This window comes from Elephas maximus, chromosome 19 (genome assembly GCF_024166365.1).
Source record: "Elephas maximus indicus isolate mEleMax1 chromosome 19, mEleMax1 primary haplotype, whole genome shotgun sequence".
In the NCBI taxonomy this organism is placed as follows: domain Eukaryota; kingdom Metazoa; phylum Chordata; class Mammalia; order Proboscidea; family Elephantidae; genus Elephas; species Elephas maximus.
In genome coordinates, this window is record NC_064837.1 from 65876357 (window position 1) to 65894947 (window position 18591).

The 18591-nt window shown below is 55.9% G+C and overlaps 1 protein-coding gene across 1 annotated transcript in view; it reads left to right on the top strand.

Annotated features, from left to right (window-relative positions):
* Positions 1 to 269: 269 nt before the first annotated feature.
* Positions 270 to 18591, top strand: part of MYO15B (myosin XVB) — a 32014-nt gene continuing 13692 nt past the window's right edge. Inside the window, 29 exon segments of the mRNA XM_049861375.1 lie at positions 270 to 334; positions 458 to 594; positions 676 to 2036; positions 2038 to 2179; positions 2182 to 2923; positions 3421 to 3484; positions 3723 to 3832; positions 4010 to 4084; positions 4375 to 4471; positions 4726 to 4829; positions 4997 to 5060; positions 5238 to 5351; positions 5438 to 5599; positions 6179 to 6292; positions 6405 to 6463; positions 6551 to 6683; positions 8180 to 8275; positions 8519 to 8650; positions 10913 to 11038; positions 12198 to 12275; positions 12465 to 12580; positions 12667 to 12712; positions 12910 to 13034; positions 13800 to 13917; positions 14080 to 14243; positions 16573 to 16666; positions 17307 to 17363; positions 17695 to 17752; positions 17972 to 18102. Coding sequence (XP_049717332.1) covers positions 270 to 334; positions 458 to 594; positions 676 to 2036; positions 2038 to 2179; positions 2182 to 2923; positions 3421 to 3484; positions 3723 to 3832; positions 4010 to 4084; positions 4375 to 4471; positions 4726 to 4829; positions 4997 to 5060; positions 5238 to 5351; positions 5438 to 5599; positions 6179 to 6292; positions 6405 to 6463; positions 6551 to 6683; positions 8180 to 8275; positions 8519 to 8650; positions 10913 to 11038; positions 12198 to 12275; positions 12465 to 12580; positions 12667 to 12712; positions 12910 to 13034; positions 13800 to 13917; positions 14080 to 14243; positions 16573 to 16666; positions 17307 to 17363; positions 17695 to 17752; positions 17972 to 18102 — 4884 coding nt within the window.

Genomic DNA, 18591 nt, shown 5'->3' on the forward strand with positions numbered 1-18591 from the left:
TTGGATGCTAACCAAAAGGTTGGCAGTTCAAATCCACCAGCCACTCTTTGGAAACCCACTTCTACTCTGTCCTACAGGGTTGCTATGAATTGGAATCCACTCCTGGCAAGGGGTTCGCGTTTTTTTTTTTTTTGGTTAGGCTTCATTAACATAAAGGGGGTGGGGGTACACAGGTATTTGATTTACATCAGTTTAAAGGGTACATTTATGTTTGATGCACTTTTCTGTAAATTATATATCACAATTGAAAAGAAAAAATAACAATACTCATGGAGTGCATGAAGATCCACATGGTACAGCCTCATGGAGCAACCCAGAAGGTCGAGGAAGGAGGGTGGGTACCCCGGGACCTGGAGGTTGCTCCAGGTTCACTGCCCTCGGCGCTGGGCAAGCCAAGCTGAGGCAGGAGCAGAGCACGGCCCCTCTTAGCCTCCCGTGGTGCTGGTCTGGCTGACAGCGGCTCCAGACGGCATGACTGCCCTGCCCTGTCCCCGGCCTTTGCCCGAAGCATCTCCTCTTTCCTGGGTGGCCTGTACTCCATTGTTGGCCCAGGGGGTCAGGACCAGCCGCCACCTGCATTATTGATGCCCTTGCGTAAGGCAGGAGCCCCGGGGTGGGGGGGTGGAGATTAAGCCTGTGGCCCCGCCAGGGTAGAGCTGTGTGGTGCACTCCCAGAAGGCCAGGTACCCGCGGCAGCCAGATTCCCGGAAAGGAGACAGGACGCTGGGCAGCCCCTCTTCCCTGGGCACGCCATGGGCGGGAGCAAGGGCAAAGTGACCCGACGCGCAGCGGGATCCCGGAGGCCGGCGGCGGGGGAGCAGGAGTCCGAGTCGGCCAGCACGGACGGCGCGCCGGTCCTTGACCGCCAACTGGGCCGCGAGGCCCGCAGGGCGAGACCCGCTTTGGAGCCCGTAGCAGCCGCTGGAGGTCGGGAAACCCCTGGTAGCTACAGGAAGCCCTCGGCAGATGGGAACAGCGGCTACGGAGGGCAAGGGGCCGGGCAGCGGCCGGAGTCCCGGGGGAGGCGAGGTAGCGGGCGGCGTCGGGGACGCGGCCCCAAGAAGAACCACGAGCCCGGGGACGGCCGAGGGGGGCGCGTGGAGGAAAGCCTCCCGAGACAAGGGCGGCCGGGCGAGCACGCCCTTCGCAGGAGGAAAGGAAGAGGGCAGGGATCCTTGACCCGTCGGGGCCGCTCCAAGTCCCGGAGCCTCGATGGGGACACTTCGGGCGGGGACAGGGGCAGCTCCTGCCTGGACAGCGAAGCCCGCAAGGCCTCGGAGAGCGGCAGCCAGAGCGGCGGGGCCCCGCTGCTGCGGCCCAAGTCGGAGACACCGGACACGGGCTCGGAGGAGACAGGAACTGGGCTGGAGTCAGTGCCGGAGTCGGGGGAGCGCCGGAGCACCGCCGAGCCGCCAGCCGAACCCCTGAGCCGGGAAGGGTCTTCGGAGGTGGGGCCCCGGGGAGCGAGGGAGGATTTGGGGACAGCGACAGACCCAAGTCTGGAGCGGCCCGGGCCCGGACGCGGCCGCCGGGCAGCCCCGGGGACAGCGAGCCGGGGCCCTGAGGACGAAGCGGCCGCGCCCGGCGGCAGGACCCCGAACTCCAACAACCTCGTCAGCAGCCGTGCTCGCGCCCCCCGGAGCTCGGGGGCTCCTCGGGACAGCAGGCCGGCCCGGGGCGCGAGTGACCACGGGGTGCAGCCCGAGGGCGAGTCACCAGGCGCCGAGCCCGGAGAAACCCCCCGAGAGAGGCGCCAGGTGGGGAAGGTGCAGCTGGCGGCTGGCGAGAGCGCGGCGGAGGCTGGACGGGGAGACACGCCCGGGGACCTGACGCCGCTGGCCACCCTCATGGCGCTCCGCAGGCTCGGCGCGAGGCCCCCGCCAGGCCCTGCTCCCCAGGCCGCCGGCCCTCGCCGCGCAGGACTCAAGGAGCGGCTCCTGAGCGTGGTGCACGCCCTGGGCCTGCTGCGGTGGCTGCGGTGGCGGACCCGGCCGCCAGAGAGCGAGGGACGGGGAAGGGGGCCGCGTACAGGAAAGGGGGTGGAGGCGGGCGAGGGGCCGGGGGCGGGCGAGGGGCCCTGGGCGGGGCCGGGGGCGGGCGAGGGGCAGCCGGGGGGCGAGGGGCCGGGGGCGGGCAAGGGGCAGGCGGGGGGAGAGGGGCCGGGCGTGGGGCCGAGGGCGGGCAAGGGGTGGAGCCGCGAGCCTGGCCTGCGGCGCCGTCTAGCACTGCGTCTGGCTGGCTTCTCGGGTCTGGGGGGGCGGCCGAGGGCTCCCCCTGGCGGCAACCAGAGCTTCCCGCAAGCCTCGAAGAGCCCAGCCCCCGACGACCCCTCGGACGAGGAGATCCCGGGTGGTGACCCCAAGTTCGCGGTCGTGTTCCCCAGAATCCACAGGGCAAGGAGGGCGTCGACCACCCGGAGCTCAAGGGAAGCGGCCGCGGACGCCCTGAACGCGGAGGGACGCCTTTGGCCTCGTGCAGAGGCTGCGCGGAACAGTGAGGGGCCCAGGGTGAGTGGGCAAGGGGCTGCCGGGCCCCACCGCGGCTCCCTCCTCGCCCCGACTCCCCCCGATGAATCCCCGCTCGACGAGAGCGGCTCCAGCAGCGAGGCGGAGCCTGGGGGCTTGGAAGCCGAGGCCCCGATGCACTGGGCGCAGGGCTCCGACCCCCGCGAGGACCCTGGGCCTGGCCCCGACCCACTGCTGCCTCGGCTCATCCTGGAAACCCGCTTGGGGCGGGAGAGGCGCCTGGGCCCCTGCGGGTCCCCAACGGAGCGGTGGGAGCCAGAGGATGAGGCAGAGGAGGCGCTGGAGCAGGACCTGGAGCTGAGCCTGGGGCCCGGCCTGGATTTGCCTCCTGTCCCGGATGCTGAGCGCGGGAGCCTGGGGGCTGGCCTGGAGGACACCGAGGACCTGGCCCGGCTGCGGTGAGCTTGCGGCTCCAAATCTGCCATCCCAGCAGTCGAGGCCCCGGGCCGCATAGCCTCATATTCCCCGTGTTGCGTTTATGTGTGTTAGAGCTGGTTCCCACTCAAAACGACCCTATGTGCAACAAGGAAACACTGCTCCATATACTCTACCCCCCCCACACCCAATATTCATAAACTGCGCACACCCATATTGAGCCCTGAAGAGGGGTTGTGTCCCACAAGGGGTTTTCTGGTGGAAGGGGCAGGTGAAGGATGAAATCCAGGGACCATTGTCTGAGACTTCCCTCTCTAATTGGCGTGAAGTTTTCCTCAGGCTTAGCGGGGTCCTGGTCCTGCTTGTTGCACCCCACGGTAGGTAACTTACTTAACAGACCAGCCCTTATTTTATGGAGGTTGAATGAGTTGCCCCTGAAGTCCTGCAGCTAGCCCCGGAGCTAACCCAGCACCTCCTCCACCCCCCAACTCCCTGCTCCTCCTCCCTGCTATCCCCCCAGGTTGGTGTGTGACAGCTCCGTGCTGCTGTGCCTCAAGAAGAGGTTTCACCTGGATCGAATCTATGTATGGGGGCCTTGGGGAGGGGACGGCCCCAGAGGCAGGCTTTCCCATGGGGACAGAGGGCTCTTTACCACCCCTGGAGCCCCTCCTCTTCCAATGGATGGGTGGTGGACCCTCTCTGGGGACTACGGTGTGGGACCAGGGTAGCCAGGCTGGTGTGTATCAGAGCCCTGCCTCATTTTTGAATTTGCATTCTCCTGATCTGTCCGTGCTGTGATGAGGCCTCTGCCTTCTTCCTCAGACCTTTGGAGGGCCCCTCCTACTTGCTCTGAACCCCTGCCGGCCCCTGCCTCTCTTCACGCCTGAGGTCCTGGCCAGCTACCGCTCTGGGAAGGCCTCTAGCAGCACCCCGTATGTGACCTTGCCCCACAGACCCTTGCTCACCGCCAGGGTGTGCTGGGCCCCAGCATGTCCCATTGCCCAATGTCCTGGGGCTCATGGGGCATGTCCTGCCTACACCTAGAGCTGGCAGGAGGGCCCCAGATGCCCAGCTCTGGTACTTTCTTATCTCTCCATCCTCCCGCCCAGACACATCTTTGGTATCGCAGAAGCAGCCCATAGCCTGTCTCACAGGGCTGGGCAGGAAGCCTGCATCCTTCTCAGGTAAGTAGAGGCTGCCCCCTTGACTGTACCTACAATGGGCTTGAACATCTGGTGTGGGTGCCCACAGGCCACACTGCAGGCTGGTCAAGAAGTGGGCCTGAGGTCTGCATTTGAAACTACTGGTCTGGTTCCCTGTGGGGTGGCAGCTCTGGGCTGCGTAGGGGCTGAAGTCACCACATGTGCCCCTAGAATGTGGCATCTAGAGCATTTTTTCTGTTGGGCATCCAGGCTCTAAGCCTATCTTTCTGTGTTGCTGGGAGCCTGGATTCCTTAGCCCCTCCCTCCTGCAGTGGGCACAGTGGCTCAGGAAAGACAGAAGCTGCCAGAAAGATCATGCAGTTCCTCAGCAGCCCGGAGCAGGCGCAGATGAGGGATGGAGGCTGCCAGGTGAGGGCAGGCTGGAGGTGCATTGCAGGCGGCGCGGGGCAGAGCCATTTCCCTGGGATCCAGGAGGAGTTGTTCTTTGAGCCAAGACAAGGATGCTTTTTAGGCCTCTTGCTTCTGGGGGGCAGGGTAGGGTGGGGCTGTCCTGATGGGACTGACCTCCTCTGTGGACCCAGCACAGCCCCCTAGCCATAGAGTACTCTTAGCTGGAATGGCCAATTTGGGGTACCACATGAATGACCCCCCCACACACACAGCTGGAGGACGTGCTGCTTATGGTCAGCAGCTTTGGCCATGCCAAGACCATCCTCAATCCCAACGCCAGCCGCTTTGGCCAGGTTTCATGCCTCTACCTGCAGCAGTGAGTGGCAGGGGTCCAGGTGGGCACAGGGCACCTACGGTCAGTTGGCCCAGCTGGGAACCTAAGACTGCTGCCCCTGGGGCCAGGCCATGGGGGATCCCCTTCTGAGTGGGGCACCTGGGTGGCATGCAGCCCAGGCACCCCCACCCAGTCTCTTGTGCCCACAGTGGGGTCATCATAGGTGCTTCCGTGTCACATTATCTGCTTGAGACCTCGAGGGTGGTATTTCAGGTAAGACCCTGCTCCCCATCTCCCTCCAGCTCCCAAAGTGAGAAAGAGAGAGAGGACCCACTGTAGGGGGTCCTGGCCCCTTAAGCCCCCAGGCCTGCCGTCCCCAAGACTTGTCCTGGCTCCGCTGGGGTGCAAGGCCAGGCCACTGCTCTCTCTAAGCCAGTCCTTCTCCCCAAGGCCCAGGCTGAGCGAAGCTTCCATGTCTTTTACGAGCTGCTGGCAGGGCTGGACCCACAGGAGCGGGAGCAGCTCTCCCTGCAGGGACCCGAGACCTACTACTACCTCAACCAGGTGGGTTGACAGAGAGGGGCTGGGCTCCCGGCCCAGGAGGAGCCTGAGGAGGGTGGCCCTGGCCTTCACCCTGCCGTGCTCCGCAGGGCCGGGCCTGCAGGCTCCCGGGCAAGGAGGACGCCCAGGACTTCCATGGGCTGGTGAAGGCCCTGCAGGCTCTGGGCTTGTGGCCCGAGGAGCTGGCCACAGTCTGGGCTGTGCTGGCCACCATCCTGCAGCTGGGTAACATCTGCTTCTCCTATTCAGAGGTGGGTGCCCCTGTGGGCAGGGCCAGTGGGATGCTGGCTTGGCGGTGGCTTATTTACGTAGTCAGGGCAGTACAATGATGCCAAACCCTTGTGTATCAGGAGCAGACGAGGGACCGACCCCTGGGCTACTTGGGGCTTCGGGGCTGCCCTGGACAACAGGCAGGTCCCCGTTGTAGAGATGGGAAAACAGAGACCTGGATCTTCTGACTCTATCCCCACACCTGTCCTACTAAGTACCTGGCGCTGTGTAAATAATTTTACGTATATTTTCTACCTTGCTTCTCAATACAGCGCTGTAACATGACTATCGTAGCTTTGCCTGTAACAGTAAAGACATGGGTTCAGGGAGGGAAAAAGACATTCAAAGCCGAACAGCTAGTAAAGAGGTGAAGTCAGGACTCAAACTCAGTGCGTCAGACTCCAGGCCTCACCAGAGAGAAGCTTCCAGGGTTCCCGGGCCCCATCTGGCCAGCCTGGGTACCAGAGAAGGATGTATGAGCCCTGCTTGGAGATAAAGCCCAGGCTCTTACCTGCCTGGATCTCACCTCTTGCTGTTGCCCTTGCCCCTTCTCTAACCAGCGAGAGTCCCAGGAGGTGGCTGCCGTGTCCAGCTGGGCAGAGATCCACACTGCAGCCCGGCTGCTGCGGGTGCCACCTGAGCGCCTAGAGGGTGCTGTCACCCAGAGGGTCCTGGTGAGCCCGCGGGTATGGGTAGGTGGGCCAACCTGGACCATCCACAAGCTTGATGAGCGCCCATGTGTACTATGAGCTGGATGTACCCACATGCACCTGCTCTGCCCTCCAGGAGACACCTTATGGCCGGGTCTCACGATCCCTGCCCGTGGAGAGCGCCATCAATGCCAGGTTGCAGTGGGCCTGGGGACGGGAGGAGTGAGCAGACCCCTGGCGCTGTGCTTCGTGTGACTGTGCACTTACTCACGGTGTCCACAGGGACGGCCTGGCCAAGGCCCTGTACTCGCGGCTCTTTGACTGGCTCCTGAGAAGAGCCAACACGAAGCTGGCATCGCCTAGGGAAGGAGGCAGCGTGGGCACCATCACTGTTGTGGACGTCTACGGCTTTGAGGTCACCCCCGGGCTGGGCCCAGAGACCTGGTTAGGTGGCACAGGACAGGGGTCTTCCTCATCCTAGTGTATTTGGGAGACCTCAAAAGCTGCAGCTCTCCTTGTAGGGACATTTGTGACCACTTGCCTGCCTCACATGTGTCTTCATTGACTTCTACGTCTGTGGGGTGATGGCTGTGCTGAGCTGGCACCAGGGCCTGGGACTAGGGGAGGGTAGTGCAGAGATGGAGAGGAAAGAAGCAGGCCTTCCCGGGGACTGTGCAGTCTAGGTGAGGAGCCAGCCTGGCAGAGAACTTGGGGTTCCATCTCTCACCTTCAGCTGCAGATTGCCGAGGAAGGATGTCCGCGTCCTATGCCTGTGTTTATTTCCAAGCAGGACACCTGCTTCCTTCTCTGGCACCCAGGCTGACCAACCTGGGGCGTGGGAGCCCTCAAGGCTTCCCTGGTGAGGGCGGGAGCCCACCCTTAGCCCCTGTCTCAGCCCGTGCCATCCTCCCTGACACAGCAAGTGAGAGAGCACAGGGGCTGTGGACGCCCTGAAGCCCCGGGCTGCAGTCCTGCCCCTCACCAGCTGTGTGGCCTAGGGCAAGTTAATTAACCTTTCTGCAATCCAGTACTCTCATCTATAAAGTGGGATTGTACCAGGATCTACCTCCCAGGTGGTGGAAGGCTTAAAGGAGATGGGCCAGGAGAGAGCTGAGCACCTCGTAGGTGCAGCCCCTCTGCCTTGCCCTGTCCACCCTGATGTAGCCTCCAGACAGTTCTGTCCTGCAGCAATTGCAGAAGCCTCAAAGGCAGCGGATGCTAGGATGAGTCCACCTGCCGCCCCACCTCTCATGCACTGCCAGGAGAGGGAGGAGGGAGAATGCCCCAAATCTCTTGAGTGTTCATAAGCTCTTCCCCGCTTTCAAGAAGGTGGTGCCTCCTTGGCAGGGAGGAGGGGCCAGAAGGAGAGGAGGTGGTCCCTAGGTGGGTATTGTCCGCCATCTCCTCCCCATCCTGCTCTCCACAGCTTGTCCTCAGTGACCATCAGCCCTCCCTGAAGAGGGAGGTGACTGTGACAAGTGTGTTGTGTGTGTGTGTGTGTGTGTGTCTTAGAGATGTCAAAACTCTGTACAAAACTGCCTGGAGTGTCGGCTCATGGGGCTTACCCAAAGAGTGCTGGAGGAACCAGAGGACAGATCTGTATGCATAGCGGAGGAATGCCAGAAGGTTTCCTGGACGAGGAGGCCCGGAGTCCTGCTTATGAGGATGAGGATTCTGATAGCCAGCTAGGTGGTAGGAAAAGAGGCCTTCCAGACCACAGGATGCCTGTGACCAGAGGTCCAAAGGCTCACAATGGTGCTGAAGCAGAGACAGGGTTTAAGAGGGAGGCCTGAAGTATGGCAGCCCTGCGGGAGGGGAGTGAAGGGCACCAGGCCTGTGTGCCTGTTCTCCACCCCTGCCCTGGGTCCCTGCCTCACTTGCATGCTCACCTCACTGCCTACGTGCCCCCAGGCGCTGCAGGTGAACAGCCTGGAGCAGCTGTGCAGCAACCTGGCGAGTGAGCGCCTGCAGCACTTCTCCAGCCAGATACTGCTGGCCCAGGAGGAGGTATGGGGGGCTGCATGGCACGGATGGGGGCGGGAGGCACCCTGGCGCTGCCAGGAGCAGAGGCCGTCCTTGGTAAAGACAGCACTGAACTGAGAGCTCTTTCCCAAAGCCCCCTTGCTGTGGGGGCTGAACTGAACTTCCCTTTGCTCATCTGTAAAATGGGAGTGTTCTCCCTGCTCTGGCTCAGACGAGGGCCCCACGAATGTGGATGGCTCCGTAAAGGCCAAGTGCTGGCTGTCCCAGGAGGAGTGTCGGCAGGAGTTGCTGTCCTGGGTGCCCATCCCCCAGACTCCGCAGGAGTCCTGCCTGGACCTCCTCGCAGACCAGCCCCACAGCCTCCTGAGTATCCTGGATGCCCAGACGTGGCTGCCCCAGGTGAGGGCCAGGGGCAAAGATCACTCAAGTGGTGGGGACGGGATGGCCAGCAGGGCCTCCCAGGTTGGCTACAAGGTTATAGGACCCAGAGACCCTGTCCACACCACCTCAGCCCAGCCCAGGAAGGCAGCGGCCAAAGGGAGAGAGCCCTGGGCTCCTGCAGACCTGGCTCAAAGCCTGTTTCTCGATGATCATGGGCAAGATACCTGGCATCTCTGGCTGCAGAAGGGGGACAGTGGTACCTGATGGGCCCGGTGGTCCTGGAGCAAATGCCTTGATTGTGGCCAGGAGCCATTCAGGCCTCTGGCCAGTAGGGGGCAGACTCAAGGCCTTGGTGCATCCATTCCACCTGCCCCTTTGTCTAAATAGCTCACTCAGTTACACTGCAGCCTCTCCTTTATGTTTTTAGAGCGCTTATGTCCATATGCAATTACTTTGTACATTTATTCATTTACTCTTCCCCTGAGCTACACTGAGCTCCGTTAGAGCTGCATCCTTGTCGGAGTAGGTCACACTCTATCTGGGGTGCCTGCCTGTGTTAAGGATTCACCAAGTATTTATTGGATGAATGAACGAGTGAATGAATGAATATGGGTGCCAGGGCTGTGCTAGGGATAAAAAGGTGAGCAAAAGTAGACCCAGCCCCTCCCCTCTCAGAGCTCAGGGTATAGCAGGAGAGAGAGGTTAATAAAACAGAACAAAACCCAGAAACAAATATAAAATTACATGTGGTGTGGGTTCCATGGGCGAGCTTGTGGGCTTGAGCCTCCCCTGGGAGCTGAAACCGAGTTTCTGCTCTGTTGAGACCAAGAAGAGCAGGAGTTTCTGTATAAGCTAAAATATACCATGACTCCAAATATAAGGGGCCCCCTCCCCAATTTTTTCAATTAGGGGTTGAAAACGAAAGGATTTTGACCAGAGGCTGTCAAACATATGATTACAATATTTCATTTATTAATATAGCTTAAAAAAAAAAAAACAGTGGCCGTCAAGTTGATTCCCACTCATGGTGACCCCATGTGTGCCAAAGTAGAACTGCACTCCATAGGGTTTTCAATGACTGATTTTTGTAAGTAGATTGCCAGGCCTTTCTTCCAAGGCACCTCTGGTGGACTTGAGCCTCCAACTGTTCAGTTAGCAGCTGAGCTTGTAACCCTGGGTTTGTACCACCTGGGGACTCCGTTAATTTAGTTACTCATACACATATGAAATGTGCTTTGGATAACATAGTGTGTTAATTTGTAAATCACTGATTTTCCCAGCCTCATATTTCATAAAAGTTTACTAAAATTTTTTCACAGACATTCTTGGTGTCCCAGAGACACTTTTGGGGTCACCCAACATGGTTTTCCAGGGATCGGCAACATCACTAAAGTCTAAGTCATTTGAAATGTAGCACTTTTTGAGGCCATGTTGGGTGCTGACCCAAGCCACAAGTTCCCATTTAGTTAACACTGGGGCAGGTGTTTCCCCCCCATGCATTTTTTTTATTATAGGTTCATTATATCCATAAAATAATCTTTTAGTGGATTGCTCTTAAAAAGTGACCTTTGAAAGACTTGCTAATAAAGACGTGTTTATGAACGCTAGAAATAATTGTTAAATCTAAAAGTCCCCCGCCCTCTTTTTTTTTTTTTTTACTGTGGTAAATATATACGTAATATAACACTTGTCATTTCAACAATCTTTACGTGTACAATTCAGCCACATTAATGACGTTCATCATGTTGTACAACCATCACCCTTACCTGTTGCCAAATTTTCCCATCGCCTTAACATTCCCCCTTCCTGGTGGCGCAACACAACTGAAAGGTCGGTGGTTCAAACCCATCAGCTAGCTGCTCTGCAGGAGAAAGGAATGGCAGCCTCTTCTGTACAACCTTGGAAACCCTATGGGGCAGTTCTGCTTCGTCCTGTAGGGTCGCTCTGAGTCGGATTTGACTCTCTGGCAACAGTTTTCCCTTTTATATGATTTTTATCAGGGGTCCTCTATAAGCCACCAAGTCTGGTGTTGACTGAGGTGGTTTCTGTGTCCGAGGCTACTGTGTCTTTCTCAAATAGTACTTGCTTGATCAAAATAAAGCCAATGAAGAAGAGTGCGCACACTTTTTAAGGACTCAAATATAGAGTGACTCTTTCTAAGGAATAACTTTTTTGAGGAAAAAAAAAACCTCATCTTATGTTAAAGTATACACGGTACCTGGGGCCCCTGGGAGGGAACACGGAGTACAAAGGCCTGAGAGAAACCTTGGGTCCCATCAGGCCACGGACCACACCTTCCTCCAGAAGTGCCACTATCACCATGGCAACCACCAGTGCTACACCAAGCCCCAGCTGCCCCTGCCCATCTTCACTGTGCGGCACTATGCTGGGACCGTCACGTACCAGGTACCTGTCACCTCAGGGGGAATCAGTGAGGGGGGTAATGTGACCCTGCTGTCCCGTCCCCGAGCAGAGTCACCTGGACAGGTGAGAGGAGTGGATGAGGGGAGGCCCCTTCCAGGACTTGGCAGATGTCCCCACCTGGTGGCCCCCTCAGTTCTGACCACAATTGACTGCATTCTGGGTGGGGGGAGGGGGAGGGGGAGTTAAGGTCTTGGGACCCTCCAGCCAAGAGGGGCAGAGTACAAGCATGGCTTCTGATAACCTTGAGCAGTTTACTTCATGTCCTGAGCCTCCATCTTCCCATCTGTAAAATGGAAATGAAAACTCTCCTGCAACACTGTTGTGAAGGATAAATGCAATAACATGTAAATGGCCTGGCAGGTGCCTGGCACATAGTAGGTGCTTACCGAATAGACTTTCCATCCCCTGTCTCGGGCTCTATGTCTACTGGGGACTGGGTACCTCCTACCCTCAGAGGAGAACTGCTGAGGGGATGATCCCAGTATAAAGGGGTACGGATCTGTGACTTGTTTGAGGTGGGTCCAGTCAGGTCAGGCTCCCTGGAAGAGGTGGTATGCTGTAGCTATAGAACAAAAACTACAACTACCCAGGAGTTCCCTGAACAAGAAAGGAGTTTGAATAAAGACAACTATGAAACTGTATTGAAAGTCACAAAAGATTTAAAAATGGAGACAAACTGCCTTCCAGTTGGGAGCCTTAATATTGTCAATTCTTTCCCAGTTAATCTAGAAAAGTAATACAATTCCAATCAATATACCCCAGTGGTAATTTTATGGGAGGAGGGGGAATGGGTTTTGACAAAATAATTCTGAAGTTTTATGTGGAGAAGAAATGCATCAGAATACCCAGTAAAATATTGAAAAATCAGAAGATTAAGGAGGAATTTGTGCTACCAAATATTAAACCATAGTTTCAAGCTCCAGTAATTAGAAGAGTATGGCATTGACAAGGAATGGACTGAGCAGTAGAATGGAATCAAAGATCCAAAAAGAGACCCAAGGGAATATAGAGGAATTGAATATATGACAAAGGTGGCCTTTTGAACCAGTGGGAAAGGATGGACCATTGGACAAAGGAGCGGCCTCCAAACCCAGCCTTCTTTTCTTGGCTCTCCCTCTCCTCCCCACATGGTCCCTTGCAGGTTCACAAGTTCTTAAACAGAAACCAGGATCATCTTGACCCTGCCGTGGTGGAAATGCTTGACCAGAGCCAGCTCCAGGTGGCATGCCAGCCCTCCTGGGCCCTCAACCACTCCACACACTGTACCCTGACTATCCTCCTCCCCTGGACACTCTTGCCCTTGCCCAAGGGGCTCACCCTCAAGTGCCTGGCACTTTGGACCAGCTTCCCTGGGCAGTGGGGGTGAGGGGCACCCTGGACTATGGGCCCAGCCCCCTTTTGCCCACAGCTGGTGGGCAGCCAGTTCCAGGAAGCAGAGCCCCAGCCCTGGGGAGGGCAAAGCAAATCCACACTGGCTTCTCGCTTCCAGCAGTCCCTGGGGGACCTCATAGCCCGGCTACGCAGGTGAGAACCGTGCCCCTCACCCAACCCCGGGCAGTTGGATGGGGGCTGGCCTGTGCCCTGGTGACCCCCCTGCTTCCACCCACCAGGAGCCACATCTATTTCATCCAGTGCCTCAACCCTAACCCTGGAAAGGTGAGCTTCTCAGCACCTGGTCCCAGGCTGGGGAGGGCACTGCTCCTTTCCCAGAGCCTGACCCCTGCCCTGCCCTTGTGCCCCTCTTTTCCCTCCTTTGTGTCCTGCCCCAAATTACCACAGCCTTAGCCCTGTTTTTTTAGCCCTTGGACCCAACCCTGACTCCTGCTCTCCTTGGCCTTGTCCCCACTGCCCAGCTTCCAGGCCTCTTTGATGTAGGACACATGGCTGAGCAGCTGCGCCAGACGGGCACCCTGGAGGCTATACGCATCCGAAGCGCCACCTTCCCCGTGCGTGTGCCTTTCCAGGCCTTCCTGGCCAGGTAGGGACCCAGGACAGGGCGGCCAGGGGCCCAGGCACCTCAGGGTCAGGACTGACAAGGAGGCCCCTCAGTGACCAGAGAGCCTGAGAGTTCCTTCTGTTGGACATGGACCCACGTTGCCAGGGACCCCGGCTCTGGCATCCAGTATTCCTATCGCCCGGCCCTCCCCCGTCTCCCTCCTTTCAGTCCTCTTTCTGTCTCTCCCTCCACCTCTCTCTCCTTTCGCTATTCATCACCGTCTTACTCCCACAAGCATTTATTGAGTGCCCACTGCGTTTTGGGGTGTGCTAGGCACTGAGGAGATGGCAGCGAACAAGCCTGAACAAACACACATCTTCCTGTTTCTCTGCCCCCTCTGCTGGCACCGTGTTCTCACAATCCATCCCCCACCATGAGCCCCAGGAGGGCAGGAGTCTCACCTGCTGAAGGCCCTGCACATGTAGGCACTTAAAACCCACTGTTGAGTGACTTTAAAAAAAAAAAAAAAAGTTGTTGTTGAGTTGATTCTGACTCATAGCAACCCTGTAGGACAGAGTAGAACTGCCCCGTAGGATTTCCAAGGCTGTGATCTTTAAGGAAGCAGATTGCCCAGTCTTTCTCCAGAGGAGCAGGTGGTGGGTTTGAACTGCTCACCTTAAGGTTAGTGGCCAAGTGCTTAACCATTGTGCCACCAGGGCTCCTTGTTGAGTGACTTAGACTGCATGACCACCGGAAGTGCCGGGTGTCAAGTTGCCAACATGACCTCCGCCCTCCCTCTCTGGGCAGGTTCCGGTCCCTGGGCTCAGAGAGGCAGGGAGAGCCCTCTGAGCAAGAAAGGTGTGGCGCCATCCTGAGCCAGGTGCTGGGAGCTGAGTCACCCCTCTATCACCTGGGAGGCACTAAGGTGGGTGCATGTGTCCATGTGTGACAGGGACACATGAGTGAACAGGAGACAAGCGTTCTGGAACAAACTGTGACCAACTCTGGCTTTGGGGGGGTGCCTCCTGGGTGGTGGGGCGGTGGGAGAGGGTGGGGGGAAGGCACCCCCATTCCACTCTGCCTGCAGGTTCTGCTGCGGGAGCAGGGCTGGCAGCAGCTGGAACAGCACCAGGCCCAGCAGCGTGCCCAGGCCCTGCTCACCCTGCATCGCAGCCTTAGAACCTGCATCTCCCGTCAACGCCTCCGCCTCCTGCCTCGGATACAGGCTCGTGTGTGCAGGCTTCAGGCCAGGTCTGCAGGCGAAGGAATGAGCCATGGGCTTAAGGGGATAGAGTGAGGCCGGGGCTCCTCCTGACAGTAGTGGGTCAAGGTCAGGGAGATGTGGGGTGTCAGGGCAAGTCTACCTGCCCCCGTGCCCACCTCATGAGCACTCAAGCTATCTTTGACAGCATCCGTGCCCATACCATGTAGCCTCTGCTTGCATACCCCTAGTCACAAGAAGCTCATCACCTGTCCAGGCCGCCCAAACCTGCAGTCTTGATTCCTTGAATTCTGTCTTTTCGAGTCTGTTCTCCAATCTGCAGCAAGAATGATTTTTTAAAAAGCATGAATCAGGTTATGTAACTTGCCTGGCCTGTAAGGCTCTGTCTACCTCTCCAGCTTCTATTTAAGCAGACTTTTTCCATCCTAGGTCCTTTGGACTTCTCTCGCTTCCTCAGACTCACCATGCTCCCCCGTTTTCTGGTCTTTGCACACGTGGTTCCTGCTGCCTATGAGGCATCTCTGCCCCTTTCCGCCCAATCAACCCCTACTCACCCTTCAATGGCTTGTCTTCATGCCTTCATCCAGCAACTGTTAGTTGATCATCTGCCCCATCTACCCTGGCCCAGACACTGGGGACAGGGATGAAGAAGGCAGAGATGGTACCTCCCAGGCTAGCTGGGGAGTCAGATTCAGACACTACAAATTAGTGAAACTTATACTTTTTACTCAGATAACGTGCTCATTCTACATTTTTTTTTTTTTGCCAACCGTGCTTTCCTCCCAGAGGTATTTTCATAAGTGTGCTTAGATAATTTTTTTTAAAGTTTAATTCATTTTCAAAATTAATTTTTAAATGTATTAAATTAACTTTTGAATTAGCATAGTGTGCTTACAAGAATAACTTCATGGTGGGAGGGCGCAGTCAGTAAAAAGAACGCATGTGTGACTTATGTAAAAATACGATATTACAAATATGTGTGTCTGTTTTTACAGTTACTTATTTAGAGATACTGATTTTTTTCTTCATGTGTTCTTCTTCTAGCTCAAACCACCCTTCTAAGGTCTGTGTCCTTACTGAAGTACATTCTTATTTATTTATTTAGAGCTTTTAAGTGAAAGTTTACAAATCAAGTCAGTCTCTCATACAAAAACTTACACACACCTTGTTATGTAAAAGTACATTCTGTTCTTGTTCTTCCAACAAGCATTAGAGAGTGGTAAATTCTCTGTCTTTGAGAATGTCTTTTCACTTCCATTCTTGAATCACAGTTTAGCTGGGTATAGAATGGTAAGTTAATAATTATTTTCTCTCATTACTTTGAAGATATTACTTCACTGTCTTCTGTTTTCTCCTTTCGGTGATGAGAAGCCTACTGTCAGTCTAATTTTTATTCTTTTGTAGGTAATCTGTCTTTTTTTGTGGTTGCTTATATGATTTTTCTTTGTATCAGGAGTACTGCATTTTTATTATGACATGTCTGGGTACTTGTTTATTTTTAAATGTTTATCCTGCTCATGACTTCTTCATTAAGAAGTCAGGTCTTATATCTGGAAAATCCTCAAAGATATTTTATTTGAACATTGCCTCTTCCAAAATCATCTACTAGATTGTCAATGACACTCTTTTTTATTTTTAGATGTTCTGCCTGGCTCTTTATCAAATAATAATGTGCCAGCCTCTGTTCTAAACATAACCCCAAAAACCCACTGCCGTCGAGTCAATTCTGACTCATAGCGACCCTACAGGACAGAGTAGAACTGCCCTATAGAGTTCCCAAGGAGCGCCTGCATCTATTAATTCACTTAATCTTATCATGGGATGGGTATTATGATAATTCCCATTTTACAGATGATGAAAATGAACCACAGAGAGGTAAAGTAATTTTTCTAAGATCACAATGACTAAATAGTAGGAGAATGATCTGAACCCAGGTAATCTGGCTCTGTGGTCCCTGGGTGGGGCAAAGAGTCTGTGCTTGCCTGCTAACCTCTGCACCCAGTGGTGCCACAGATTTAAGGCCTGGTGAAACCTAAAAAAACCTATGGAGCAGATCTACTCAGTAACACATAGGGTTGTCATGAGTCATAATCAACTTGACAGCAATAGATTATTGATTTGTTTGTTTATTTTTGGTCTGGCTCCAGCGCTTAAACTCTTAATGCCTATACTAAACAGTTTCTCAATTTACCTGTTCCTTTTTCATAATATCCTATTCTTTACATATTGCTTCTGCTAAACACCCAGGAGTTTCGGTAGTCTAGGCTAGTTTTCACATCAATTTCTTGACCCTGTGGAGGAGGAGTCAAGCACCAGGCAGGAGGTGTAAGTTTGGACTCCTGTCTCCCTGGCCTCCAGGAAGCAATACCTCCGGCGGCAGGCAGCTCTGGTACAGCTGAACACCATTCTGCTGGTGGCCCGGCCCCTCCTCTGGAGACGCCAGAGGCTACAGGTGAAAAGGGTTTGGGTGGGGCTGCTGAACTGGGGAAGCTCAGGGTAGAAGCCAGGCAGCTTTGGCTGTGAACTTTGGCAGAACCCCTGCAGTGTCCACCCTCCTAGCCCAACTATACCATGGCTGAGGCCTCAAGAGGCCATTGTTTACTGAGCTCTTTCGGTTTCCCTCTATCTGGCCATTGTAGGCGGGGACTCTGGGTGCTCATTGTCTTTCTTCACCCTTCCCACTTCCACCTTCCCTTGCCCCCCCCCCTTGCCTGATGACTGTAATCTGAGAGCCATAAAGCATCTCAAAGGTCAGTGCCCACATACTACCCCCCAACCCCTCTCTGGCCCCTCCCTGGCTGGACTTTGTCCCCTGGGACCATCCTTCCCCTCTTCCTGCCCTCTTCCTGGTACCCTGGCAGACAGGCAATAACACCCACAGTGCTGAGGCCAGTGAGGACTCTGAGGGCCAGGGCAGGCAGGGACGGATTCACTGTCAGGCAGCTGGCACCTCTGGGTCTGTGTTCTTTCTTCTGCTGGTGCCAGACACCCCCAGGAGCAGGAGGGGGCAGCTGGGCTGGGGAGGTGCCACTGGGAGATTCAAGGCAACCCCCCCAATGGGGGCATCAGCTCTTCCTGCATCTCCCTAACAGCTTGGGCACTGGTGTGGCTGGCACAGTGGTGGAGCCTCGGAGAAAGTACCAAGCATGGTAGGTAGCCAGGGAGCCGAAGGGGGTTCTACACTGAGGTATGAACCTCCTGAACCTGGCACTGCTTGAGGAGGAGGGTGGGGTGCCAGGGGTGCCGATGTGGGTCCTGTCCCTTGGGCACCTCCATCCTGTCCCCTGAGACATGGGTGGGTCTGCCTTGCCCCTTCAGTGCTTTCAGATTCCGAGGGCTCGCGGGGCCCCATTTGTTTGAATGTCCAGGTCCGAATCCTTGATCTTGGAAAGGGAGGTTTATAATCCTGGGGGTGAGGAGAGGCACTGGGTCCCTATGACCCTTCCCTGAGTACCTGGGTCAACTGGTCCTCCCTGCCAGGAGCTGGGGCGCTTGGAGATTCCGGCTGAGCTGGCTGTCATGCTGAAGACTGCGGAAGGTGAGTCTTGGTTGGGGGTGTCCCTTCTGCCCTGACCTCTCCCCCAGGTGTGGCTCTGTCACTTGTGGTCTCTCTGATGCTCTGGGCTCCCCTGAGCTCACCATCTACTCTCCCAGCTCTCCCTAAGGGGGCTGGTTGCCCACGGGAAGGAGCAGATGTAGGACCCAAGCTGGGTCCCACATCTAGGCACTTGGCATGTCTCCCGGTGCTCATCCCCAGGCCGTCAGCCCGCCCTGGCAAAGAGCATCACTGAGTCAATGCCCCCAGAAGTCACTGCCCGGCCCAGACTGGCCCTCCCACCTGACATCGACCAGTTCCCCTTCTCCAGCTTCATCTCCAACAGCTTCCAGGTAGGCCTCCCCCAACCTGAGCGCATCCTGGCCATCTCCTCAGCTCCCCAAGTGGTAGCCGTTGCTAGGCAGAAACTGTCCTTTCCCTTGTCCTCACCTTCCATGGACTTCTCTGGTGATTGGAGCCGTGGATGGAGCTGAATTGTACTGAAATATCCATAGGGCCTGAATGTCTAACAACATCATATTATTTATTATACCAGTGGTGTTGCCCTGCTATTGAAGGCATGTCCTTAAAGGACATTTAATGACAAAGGAAACTGTCCATACTGCCATGTTAAATAAAGGAGCAGGATTCATGACACCTCCTGTGACAGGGATGAACCTTGAAGACACTATGCTGGGTGAGATAAGTCAGCCACAAACGGACAAATAACGTATCATCCCACTTATACGAAATACCTAGGATAGGCAATGGCAGAGAGACCAAAGTTTATTAGTGGTTCTCAGGGGTGGGAGGAAGAAAAAATGAAGTCATCCCTTATGGCC